The sequence below is a fragment of the Podarcis liolepis genome (genome assembly GCF_965112155.1).
Source record: "Podarcis liolepis genome assembly, chromosome: 1".
NCBI lineage: Eukaryota > Metazoa > Chordata > Lepidosauria > Squamata > Lacertidae > Podarcis > Podarcis liolepis.
Genome location: NC_139554.1, coordinates 46,715,362 through 46,728,347, shown reverse-complemented (window position 1 = coordinate 46,728,347; position 12,986 = coordinate 46,715,362). Strand labels below are relative to the sequence as shown.

The following is a 12,986-nucleotide window of genomic DNA, read 5'->3' as shown; positions in this document are numbered from 1 at the left end:
CTTCTATTCTCATATATATGGGATGCGGGTGGCGCTGTGGTTTAAACCACAGAGCCTAGGACTTGCCGATCAGAAGGTTGGTGGTTTGAATCCCCGCGATGGGGTGAGCTCCCATTGCTTGGTCCCTGCTCCTGCCAACCTAGCAGTTCGAAAGCACGTCAAAGTGCAAGTAGATAAATAGGTACCGCTCTGGCGGGAAGGTAAACGGCGTTTCTGTGTGCTGCTCTGGTTCACCAGAAGTGGCTTAGTCATGCTGGCCACATGACCCGGAAGCTGTACGCCGGCTCCCTCGACCAATAAAGCGAGATGAGTGCCGCAGCCCCAGAGTTGGCCACGACTGGACCTAATGGTCAGGGGTCCCTTTACCTTTTTATTCTCATATACAGTAGTACCTCCGGTTAAGTAACCCTCTGGTTACGTAAACTTCGGGATGCGAAAGTGGCAAACCTGAAAGCATATTACCAGGTTTTGCTGTGCATGCATGCACAAAAGCGGTCTACCGCCGCATGCGCAGCAGTCCTCGGGTTGCAGAAACCTCGGGATCCGATCGGACCTCCGGAACGGATCCCGTCTGCAACCGGAGGTACCACTGTACACCTATACTGAATAAATATGCAAGGCAGTGATCTGCAATTTTTGACTGGCTTTGCTAACCAAGCCGCCAATTGTGCCTGTCAGGTTCCTCCCTCCTTCCCTGTTCTGATTTGGACCACCGTCACTGAGCATTGGTTGAGGAAGTTACCCCCTGTAGAAAAGAGAGCTTGGCCTATGATCTTGGCTGTTGCTGGGCAGTACAACTTGAAGTGCTGCTGTTGAAAAATAAGCCCATCATCACCCTTCCCTAACTCAGAGCAGGAAAAGGGGGAAGCTGCTTACTGTGTAGCAGAGGTACATGTAATTATAAAGGTGCAAATATGACCTTGGTGGAGAAACAGCAATGTTTAGTAGTGGCCCAGAACTCTTTAAGGGGTTTGTTATTGATGAAAAGATTTATTTGATGCACCAGTATGTGCTTGAACTTTTTATATACAGACATTCAATAGTTTTTACTGATCCTTTAAAAATCAAGACTATGGCTCATTTTAAATACAGAAATGACTGCTAGGTCTGTAGAATTCTATGTCCCTTTGTGACTGTACAGAATCTGAAAAGTTTTGTAATGATACCTTATATATGGCTATAACACTGCAGTAGATCATAGTGGTCCAGATGTGTAGCCTAGAATAGGTCTGCACTAAAGCCTAATTGGGCTGCTTTGTTGAGCGAGATGAATTGTTCCAATGTTTAATGTGGCTGGAAGCTTGTCCAGTTGCTGCATCTTCAGAAACCTACAAAGTACAAAGATAAAATGAGGCAATCATTATATTAACATTTCTTAAACATGTTCAATTATGATAGCTTGATCTTCTCTTCTGTTCCACCCACTTATTATTAAACTCTCTTTGCCACTGGAATGTTTAATTGGTTATGTTTTCTTACACTTTTATTTATTGCTATATTCTTAGTTGTGTGTGTAACAAGACATAAAAAACCTTTAACCTGCTGATGATTTCAAGATTTCTGATTTGTACACATTTGTTAATTGGGCTAGAGAAGTACTTTTTCAGAATAATGTGAATTTTGAAGTTTAATAACACTTAGCTACCTTCATTTAAACAGCAAACTTTATTTAAAACATGTATATTTTAAATTTCAGGGAGGTATACAGTATAAAACCAATACAATAAATGCAAAAGCAAGTAACAGATAAAATATTTGGCTGATATGCTAATCTCTAGAGTTGAAGTAAAAGCTGCTTCTTCTTTTTTTGGAAAAATGGTTAATTGATGATAGCACTGTCGGAACCAAGTAGACCTGTTTGAATAGGGCATTCCATTACTGGGATGCCATGCCAAGAAAGCCTTGAAAATGATTGTTATTTTTCTGGTGGAAGAGGTAAATGGAGAAGAGCCCCAGCAGATGAATTTAGAGTATGAGTATGTTGATATGGGAAAAAGTACTGCTCCAGTAATGGGGCACCAATATGTTGCTATTAAATTTTTATACAGTACTGCCCATCTTCAGAAGATCATAGGGTGGTTCATAACAAAAAAATTCAAAATGAGAACTCAAAATACATAATAAAAAACAAAAACAAACTAGTGATCCGCTCCCCCAAACACATTTAAGAGGTCATACAATATTTAATCAGCCAAAGGCCTGGTTATAGCAAAACAGTAAGTTCAGGCTACATCTAGACAATCAGTTGTTTATATCTAAGGGAGTCAAATATTTTGAAGGGAAAGATAAAAGAATAAAAAGTAATTGTATTGAGTAAAACTGTGGTTGAGACTATCAGTTAAATGCATTATATAAAATATCCATTGTGAACCATTCATCAAACACTCCTGCAAATAACCTTTTCATTATATTCAACACTGTATAAATGGAGAGTGCAAATTCTATTTTTAACAGTAGCAATTCAGAAGCCCACTTTCCTCTAATGCATATTTTCTTGCCAAATGGTCTCTATGCCAAGTCATTTCCCTTTTATAAGGCTTCCAAAAATATACTTCCCACATTCTCTGTCCTTCCAAGATAGTATGGGGCTGGGCCAGGGCTGGGCCGTGCAGCATCCTTATCTAAAATCAAGCTTGGTCAATGGATCTGTGGTCAGTGTTGCATCCTGCTCTTTGCTGTGTTGGAAGGAGTTTCTAGCACCTGAGCATGCAGTCACAAGAGGCTTAGTATGTGAAGTCTCAGGTGCTGGGGTTCCCAGTTGGGGCCATGGAATCCTTGACACTAGCACATTTTTTCTTTATGTAGCTATGAACTTGGAGTCATATTGGAGTCTGAGGGCTTTTGAATCATGAATGGATGGTTGAAACGGATGACCTTTAGAGTAGAATAGATCGGATGTATGGAGCAAGCTGGATAGTTGAAGAAAACGGAAAATTAATTGGGTATCTAGACTCATAGAACTGTGAGGAATGTACACCAAGAGCTTGATAAAAGAGGCTGGATCTGTGCAGTAATAGCTAGAGGACGTTGCTGGAGTGAATCTGGCAGGTACTGAATATACATTGTGGCATAAGAAAGTGCCAGGTAAATAAAGTGACAGGAGTGTTGCTAGTTTTCCTTGATGCATTTTTCCCTGGTGTTGCCTTGTAACATCTTGAAGAAATACTGGTGATCTGACACATATATATATGTGCACGTACTGTCTAATACTGTTTAAAATGGGAAAATGCATTGTTAGAAACTGTATAGTGTTCTTATAATTGCTAGGTGGTTGCCTTGGTACCTGCTTACAACTATAGTTGAATGAATAAAAGTCATTTACATCTTGTCAGGGGAAAAAGTTTTAATTAGTGTAGCCTTCTGACAGCTTTCGTATGCATTAAGCTGCCTAAAAGAGATGGCTTGCTCAGGGTCTACAGTTTCTGATCTGTGCATAATCATTTATTCATTAGAAAAAAAGGAGTTGGAAGAGGATATTATCAGTTGGGATGATAATGATAATGAAAACGCACATTTGATAGAATGATAATTAAAGGAATTTTGATGAAGAATCATACCCTCCCTGTATAATCTTGTGCAAAATCTTCAGTGGATTATTATTTTTTAGTACAATTTTTAAAATTTCATTTTGCAATGTATAATAAACCTCTGCTGCCTTGCGGGTAAGGGTAGCTGACTTTGAGTTGCCTGTGTTAATGTGCTTGGTTCTTTTTGCTTTTCTTATTATTTGTCTAAAATTAATCATTACTTTCCGAGGTCACTGTACTTAGGTGATCCAAGGGTTATTTTATTATTTTGCTTTGCCGTCTACTAGTCACCTGAGCCAATGATCATTACCAAGGCGTTTGTTGTTTTAAAAGGGGGAAAAGCAACATGTAAAGCAATTCATGAGAGGCCTGCAGAATTTCTGCTCCAGGTCGTACAGGTGGAAGCAAAAGTATGTCAGTGGTTCCATTACATGCAACCTTAGTACCATAACTTCCTTCCCTTTCTCTCAGGGTAACATTTAACAAAGGATGCATTATAGCTAAAATGGATTGGTGTGTCTGTGACTAATCCTTTCTGCCTCAGAAGTGGAAAAAACTATTTGTAAACCTAAACAGAGGCTAGGGATTCTTTATATAGCGAAATCTAAATTCTTTATTGAGAGTAATGAAAGCAATATGAGGGTGGGAGAAGGAGGAATGAGCCTGGGGGTTGATTATGGAACTGTACAGCAAAAGTCTTGTTTCGTGTTTCCCTATTTGCCTTGACCAAAGGAAGCTATTTAAGTCTTCAGGTGAGACTATTTCTGGCACTGTTACTTATGTTATTTTTCGTGTGTATTGTAGTCATGACCTAGAAATGGGCGCTTTTTAAAAAATCTTTTGGATAAGACCACCTTATCCCTTATATGTCCAGTAGATTATTGTGGCTATGTTTCTCCTGCAAGTTTCAAAGATCTCAGAAGCCTGACCAACAATAACTCACAGCAGGACTTTTAGTGTGGCTGCCCATGCACTTTGGAACAGAGTTCCTGTTGAGAAGTAACAGGTGCCGACTATCAGCTCTTTCTGGAAACAGCTGACAACATTTTTATTTTGACAGGCTTTCACGGCTGTATAAATGGGTGTAGGCTATGAATACCTACTTGTTTTGTTTTTGTTTTGTTTTAAATATATATGGGGACTTGGGTTTATTTAAATGGTTTTTAAACTTTTTTTGGCTATTTTTTCTTGTACATCACGTTGGGTGATTGTACAGAAGATGATTAATAAACTGATGATGGTGATAATAATAAATGCAAGATTTGATATAGAAAAATATTGTAGCTCATAGCTAAACCTAAGAAATATTAATCCTCTTATTGAAAATTGCAAGAGATCTCATCGCTTTTGTCCCTGTGTTGTTGCAAATAAAGATGTGCTCTTCAGCCACTTTGAATAAGAGGTATCTATTTTAAAATACACAGGGAGGACATCCTGCTTCAGAAAATCACTCTTCACAAACAGTGTCAAGAACAGTGATATAGGAGGTGGAACTAGCATGTTCATTCCCACTAACCCCCTCACATGTTTACTTAACTTTTAGCCTACCACCCAAAGAGGGCTGTTTTTTCACTTGAATACATTTACTCAATTCAGTGTTACTTGCTAACGTTAATGAACTTGTATGTGGTTAAATATGTGAATATGATTCAGGATTCTTCCCCATGACCCTAATATGTATATCAATAAGACCTGTTTTGGACAACATTGCATAGAATGCAGTATAAAAATGATATTTATAGAAGGTATATGCAGATTGCCATACACAAACTTCAAGATCTTGGTGATAGGTGACTTTTCTGCTTGTATCCTTAATGACTTCATTTATTTTTGTCTCTTTTGAAAGGCCCTTCCTTCTTCCATGGTGATAGTAGCAATCTACTGCCCTGTGATAGCCGCTCTATTCATTGTTCTGAAGATGGTAAACTACCGTCTGCACAGGGCACTTGATGAAGGTGAGATTGTGGAGAAGAATGCCAGTGAGCGTATGGATAGAGGTGCAAAAACAGAACAAGGGAACTCTTCTGCCAGAAGAAAGGACAGTAATGGACCTAGGTAAGGAAACTTAAGTCCATGTGATGGATACGCCCCCCCCTCTTTGTCATGACCTAAGGCTTAAACAACTTAAAGCATGTTGTAGTTCTGGTGAGGGGTGTGACCTAACTGAGTCTAGCAATCCAGTTCTGTAGTCTTAACCGCTTCATGCACCAACTAGCACTCATGCATAGTTAATGTTTGACTGCAATTTTCTGCAAGTTTAGTCCCCTTGAACGTCGTTCATCCAGTCCCATCGATTCTGTTAGAAAGGTCTTCTAATCTGTTATTCTGATTTAAATCCTAAATATAGACAAACACTGTTGTCTAAGCTTATTTCGGTTGGAAGGAATTGAGCAAAATCTCTGCAGCCATATTTGAAACTTTGCTGCAAACTTTGATTGTAGTAGTGGTGTTTCTGTATTTGTAGTCCTCAAGGTGTTGTTGGGCTGCCAACTCTATTAGCCTCAGCCATCATATTCAGTGATAGGAGTGCTAATTGGAGTTGTTGTTTTACAGCATCTGGAATATCAAAGGTTTCACAACCCTGTTCTATATGCTTAGCAGATGAACTCATTATCAGCTATCTAGAGACTTGCCCCAGATGTGCCTTCTGACTTATTTGTCATGAACAACCAGAACACTGTAATATTTAAGATTTCTTAAACATTTCATATTTAGTGATCCTGGTGGAGGGATCGAGATGTCAGAGTTTGTACGAGAAGCCACTCCTCCTGTAGGCTGTAGTTCACGAAATTCCTTTGCTGGCCTAGACCTAAATAACCAGGTAAGAATTAATCATGCAACAACTGCTTTTTTTTAATATGCCATTATAATGGATACTGTTGCTGTTCCAGTTAAGTTCAGCAGAAATATGCTCCAATACATGATGTTACCTTTATTTTTAGTTCTCTGTCTGAGGACAGCTAAGAATCTCATTTTGCTAGTCTTTTAAACATACTTTATTAGTTTGTTGGTTTCAGCTTTGCTGGTTTTAGAAGATTCTTACCTATTTCAAAATTGTGTGGATCAAAAATTGCATAATTTCAAATGTTTCTAAGTTGCATGTTGAAGCTGTTCCTGCAGTGAAGTAACGTTGTTGGTGGTTTTTTTTTGGCTGCTGCCCTTTATATGTTTTGTTTTTAATCCTGAGCTGCTGTGGCTCCTTGAAACACATAATACACTCCTATTCTTCAGATGTTGACAAAACTTTGTGAAGATGAATTTGTGAGAATGGAAAGAGATTAAACCTGTTTGTTCTTTCACACCTAATTATTGCTATTGTCTGAGGCGTAAATGCTTTTGTGAGTGTCAGAGAAGGTGTGTTTGTGGAAAGGAATCTAGTTTTAACTCCTATCACTAAAACAGCAAACTAAAGTGTCCTCATGTATTGCAGTTATTTTGTGGCATTAATTGCCGGGGTTTCCTTGCTATCATGCCAAATTAATTACTTTGCTTTTTTCTCTTAACAAAAAAGTATTCTATGAAGTCTTGAAGAATCAGTTTCTAGAAAAGGAGCAACACAGTAGCAACCTAGTGGCTTTTTCAGAAAGAGAAAACAAGCAACTCTGAGTTGCAGCTAGTGACAAGCCACTTGGATCTAGTGAAGGCTTTCCATCAGTAGAAAAGGAGGGAGGTGACTTTTGCCAATTCCCCAGATCTGCTGCAGAAGTTTGGGGAACCCTTTAGAACAGCATGGGAGGTGGGACAGAAAACTGCAGGGGGACTTGGTGAAAGTCATCTCTCTCCTCATTTCACCTCCACAAGCCTCTGCTGGATCGAAGAGGCTGCGATCTGCACAAGGAGCACCAGTGGATGCAGCTCTTCAGGCTTTATTATTCTTTATTATTCTTGCAAGTGCCATACCCCTGCTGCATACATGGGAGAAATTGGGCATTTAACTTGTCTTTGCCAGTCGTAATTGTTTAGGCAGGTAAATAAACTTTGTTGCTTCATTTTAGATTGGATCTGGCTTATCTCGGCGTGGAACTGCAGCTACCATTAAAGGTAAGGCCTAGTTATTAAATTCATCTTCAAGCACAACTGGTATCAAGTAGCCTTTTCAATTTATCAACATACAGTTGGTTCATGGCAAAGTGATGCATAGTACACTATATACTATGTAGGACTATCTGCAAAGATCGCCAAGACTTAGCAAAAAGTGTTATAAAAGAATGCTATTGCAGCTTGTTCACATAAAATGGCTGCACCCACTCATAAAACAGATTGACAGGAGCCATATTTTTCTCCACTTCACATTTTCTCCTGTAGTCAGTGGTTGCAATATTATGCTAACTTGCTGCTTGTATATGATCTGGCACATCAAATGGAAGTTTTCTGATTTGCCAAAATATTTTGGATTAGATGAATTTATAAAATAGAAAATTAGCATTTGTTTGTCAGTGAATATATGAATTCCTGGATGTTTCATAAGTGTGTTCTGTGACATTTAAGCTTACAGTAAGTGAGCTGGTTGATGACCTTTCCTATTTAGTGTTCATGCCTTTGGTGAAATAACTAACCACTAAATACTTAAGTGTTTTCATGTTATGCTTTGTAGTAATTCTCACCTCCCAGTTTTGAGTAAATATTGCTTACAGTATCAGAACAATCTCTATCCATTTTGATTGGATCTTACTGTTCTGTATTTGATATGAGCTGTATAACCCAATGGTTTTGTTGGGAAAGGTTCCTAGCTTCCTCCAATGGGCACACCCTTTCCTAGCCACTATATCTTGAAATCAATCACAGCCTATACTCTTGGGCTATATTGCCCAGCATTGTAGAACCCATAAGTAGCCAGAGATTGGTAGCAGACCATTGGTTGTCATTGGGTTCTAGATTGGGAAAGACTTCCTATTCTGTGACATATTAGTGCTTCTGCCAGCCTAAGCAGATAGCTGCTTCTAGCTCATGGTCCAGGGTCCCTCTCCTGTTGTCCTAGCCATTTTAGCAAGATTTTTCTCTGCTTTGGACATATATTATCTCTCTGTGTGTCACAGTGTTGTGCATACTAATTGACAAGTGTCTGGTAATCTTTCTGCTCTGCTTTTCAACTGTGAGAAGGTAGGCTAGAGAAACTCTGAGTCTTGGATGGCTCTGTGGAGAGGCAAGAGATGCAAGGCAAAAATTGCAGTTTCAGTTCAAATCAGGAAATTTCCCTTGGTTTTAGTATTTGTTGTCCATCACTTCATCATGTGTCATTTTCATGAGAGCTACTGTTGAAAGAGGGCCTATGGCTCTTGATTGGGTATGGTGGGTGTATACTGTTTTTTGTAGATAGCACTGTTGGCATCAGAAATGGTCTGATACTGGAATAGTGGACAAGATGGTGACTGGGCAACATAGTAGCAGCCTCACTGCACAGCATTATTTATTTTATTTTCTGTACAGTCTTTATATGCCACCTTATAACAAAAGTTCTTTGGTGATTCTCACTTAAACATGTGCATAGCTTCATGAGCTGTAAAATGCAGTGTTGCACTAGTACAAGAGGAATGAGTACCAATGCTATTGTGCTCATTTTGGTATTTGGGGGGGAAGCAGGTGGCACTGTGGTCTAAACCACTGAGACTCTTGGGCTTGCTGATCAGAACATCAGCAGTTCAAATCCCCATGATGGGGTGAGCTCCCATTGCTTTGTTCCAGCTCCTGCCAACCTAACAGTTCAAAAGCATGCCAGTGCAAGTAGATAAACAGGTACGGCTGCAGCAGGAAGGTAAACAGTGTTTCCATGCACTCTGGCTTCTGTCACGGTGCTCTCTTGAGGCAGAATCGGTTTAGTCATGCTGGCCAAATGACCCGGAAAGCTGTCTATGGACAAATGCCAGATCCCTCAGCCTGAAAGTGGAGATGAGCACTGCAACTCCATAGTCGCCTTTGACTGGACTTAACTGTCCAGGGGTCTTTTACCTTTTTTGTGCTCATTTGGTACTTTGGCAGGATGGAATGTTGTAACTTACTTAAATAATACCACGTGCAGTACTTAAGTATCCCATCTAGAAATAATGTCCCTCAAAGACGCATTCTCTTATTAGGTTGGCAGGATACAGCTTTGTAAACTAACACTCTATTTCTGTTGATGTGCAGGTGATACAGACACTGCAAAGACTTCCGATGATATCAGTCTGAGTCTTGGCCAGAGTTCTAGTCTCTGTAAAGAAGGGAGCGAGGAGCAAGGTAAGGCATATTATGTTGTTATGCAATGAGCTGTTGTATATTAAGCTCATTGAGATGCTATTTAGGTCAAGATGAGCACTGTATAGAAATTATAGTTTTGCATGGTGTTATTAGTTTAGCTGCATATTGTGCTGTGACCAATTGATAGGTTTAAGCATGCATCATAAATCTGTTCCAAAAGCAAATTGATGGTGTGAACCCCTTCTAATAAATTAGCACCCTTTAAAAGTTTTCTAACGCCTATTCTATTTTTCTGGCAAAGTGTGAAGGATGCACTTTACTGTGCTTTCCTCTGTGGATTCATATGCACAGAATATGAGTCTTCATAGACATGTGTTTGCAGTGAGTTAAAATGAAACACTGATGAGTTTCTTTAAAGTTTATCTGGAACAGAATTAATGAAGAGATCTTCCCACATGACCATATGGCATTTTCACAGGCTTCCAGTTTGAAGCATTTTTTTGCTCAGTAAGCTTATATACTTAACATGACATTCATACAACTTTAATGATTGGATGTGCACAATTCTTTCTGTTGTGACACAAGACTTCACCAGAAAGTCAACTCATTACTGATTTCTCCTTTTAAAATATATTTTTACACACATACACATTTCTGTTTTCTCCCCCCCTCCCCCAACAGTGGGAATTGCTGAACTGAGTGTATGTTGATCTCGGTACAGACATTGTAAAGCCTAGTCCACATATTCACTTACCAGAATGCACATCATGACCAAAGACACAGACAACTGTTCTTAATTAATTGTATGTGATGAAAGCCACTACTTATTATCTAGATAAATGCTTCTTAATACGTATATCATCAGTTTAGTTCTGTCACTGGACAAAGCTTCCTATAAGCACATAGAAGAGATTAAAAACAGTCAGGAAAAATGTGCTAATTTGATGGCAGGGAGGGTATTATCTGTTTATATATTTGTGTAAATGCAATGCTTTGCCTCTTGATCTGGCCCCAAATATTTTGTTCTCCCTTTTCTAATTTGTATCCAAGATCCATGAAATAATATTTATTTCATGATCTCTACTTTGTATCGCTTTAATGCTTCCATTATTTAAGCTTTCTATCAATGTGATGTATGTTACTTTTAACAGTGAAGAATTGCTGGAATTGACAAATCAGACTTATTTCCATGCTAAGTTAGCTTTGCATGCACTAAGTCATAAGTCTGTCCAGGTTTGTTTTTTTCCCCTACAGATTTTTAAAATAACGCACAGACATTTTGCATTTGAATTGCACATTTTATATGCATTCTTCCTCTAAGATAAAGCATTTTGGATGCTTTCCTGGCTCCCCATGAAAAAAAATATGCATGCATTTTTGTGTTAAATGTATTTTTTGAACCAAAGCAGCATCCCTAAATTTGGAGGTGCATAATATGATTGATAGCTGTGCTTTGATTCACATTTTTCTCCCACATGTTCTGTACGCACTAGGTAGGTGCACAAATTATTCTTCTTCCTATTGTTATTAATAACATGTATAGCAGTGTTTCCCAAACTTGGGTCTCCAGCTGTTTTTGTACTACATCTCCTATCAGGACCAGTGGTCAGGGATGATGGGAATTGTAGTTCAAACACAACTGGAGACTCAAGTTTGGGAAACACTGATTATTTATCCAGACCTTTGGCTGATAGCATAAAAATTTCTGGGAAGTTACCAGCATGAATCACAGAGGTTCAATAGCTATAGCTGACGAGACACCCTTAGCTGGGCATAAGTTCACTTTGCCATAGATCACCTGTATTTCCACCAACAGCTGGAATGTCTCCAGGTTGCATACCTCTCAGGAAGAGGGTTACCCCATCTAAAGCTGGTTCCTAAAACTGATTCACAGGATCCCCCTTTAGTTCATTGACCCTTATCCAGCACATCACTTTTTCCAAACCCTGATTCAGCACGTGAACAACCCCTCCTGATTCAGATGGCATGGAAAGATAGCTGGGTGTCATCTCCATACCGAAGGCATGGTATTCCAGTGACAGCTCCCAATGGTTTCATATAGATGTTGAACAGCATGGGGCAAGATGAACCCCTGAAATACCATAGGTCTGAGTAGTAGTTCCTCAATGCTATCTCTGTCACCTGCCCTACAGATAGAAGTGAAATTACTGTAAAACAGTGCCCCAGTCCCCAAAGTTGTTCAGGGAGGGTACCATACTCAACAGTGGTCATAGGTAAAGGACCCCTGGACAGTTAAGTCCAGTCAAATTCTACTGTGGCACTCATCTCCGCTTTCAGGCTGAGGGAGCCAGTGTTTGTCTAAAAACAGCTTTTCCGGGTCATGTGGCCAGCATGACTAAACCGCTTCTGGCGCACAGAACACTGTGACAAGAGCCAGAGCACACGGAAACGCCATTCACCTTCCCACTGCAGCGGTACCTGTTTATCTGTTTGCACTGGTATGCTTTTCAACTGGTAGGTTGGCAGGAGCTGAGACAAAGCAATGGGAGCTCACGCTGTTGGGACGATTTGAACTGTTGATCAGCAAGCCCAAGTGGCTCAGTGGCTTAGACCTCAGCACCCCCTATACTCAATGGAGTATACAGAGATACCAAGAGAATCAAGAGGGTAGTGCTCTCTCTGCCTTTCTTTTGATAAAGGTCATGGGTCAGGGTGATCAAGGCTGTTTCAGTACCATACCTAGGCCTGAAGTCAGACTGAAATGAATCTGGTTGGCTTGATTTAAAATGTAGACTGAACTAATTTCTCATTCATGCCAAATAAGAGAGTTGATTGCAATCAACACTACTAGAATTGTGTGGGAAAGAAGGTCCCTAAAAGATGAACTTGCAGCCAAACCATTATTTGATTTCATTGTCTAATGCATTTTCTGTATTAGAAAAAAATTCCTCAAAAATAATATGGACTTGATATCTTCATTTAAAGTAGCATGCACAACAACATTCACTATGTCTGTTCTGGCATTACATTCCAGGGAGAACACTCCACCTTATGTTAATCTTGGATGTGGCATATTGTGAATTGTAAGGGGAATATAACAAATGAACTGAGTTGTACCTTATTTATTTGCACAGGTAGTTTGGAAGATAACCACATTCAAGTGGGTGCAGTCCATTTCCTCCACAATAAGTGAGAAAGTGCGCAAGAACCCCAGACAGAGTTGTACCCTGAATATAATGCCCGAGAAAGACTTATCGCCTACACTACTCTTAATTTAATAGAACAGTCACCTTAGTTACCATTGTTCATTGCACTGCATTGATG

General features: G+C 39.5%; 1 protein-coding gene across 1 annotated transcript in view; it reads left to right on the top strand.

Annotated features, from left to right (window-relative positions):
* Nucleotides 1–12,986, top strand: part of PCNX1 (pecanex 1) — a 77,424-nt gene that overhangs the window by 10,802 nt on the left and 53,636 nt on the right. The window contains 4 exon segments of the mRNA XM_083512426.1: nt 5,374–5,582; nt 6,243–6,348; nt 7,523–7,568; nt 9,651–9,740. Coding sequence (XP_083368552.1) covers nt 5,374–5,582; nt 6,243–6,348; nt 7,523–7,568; nt 9,651–9,740 — 451 coding nt within the window.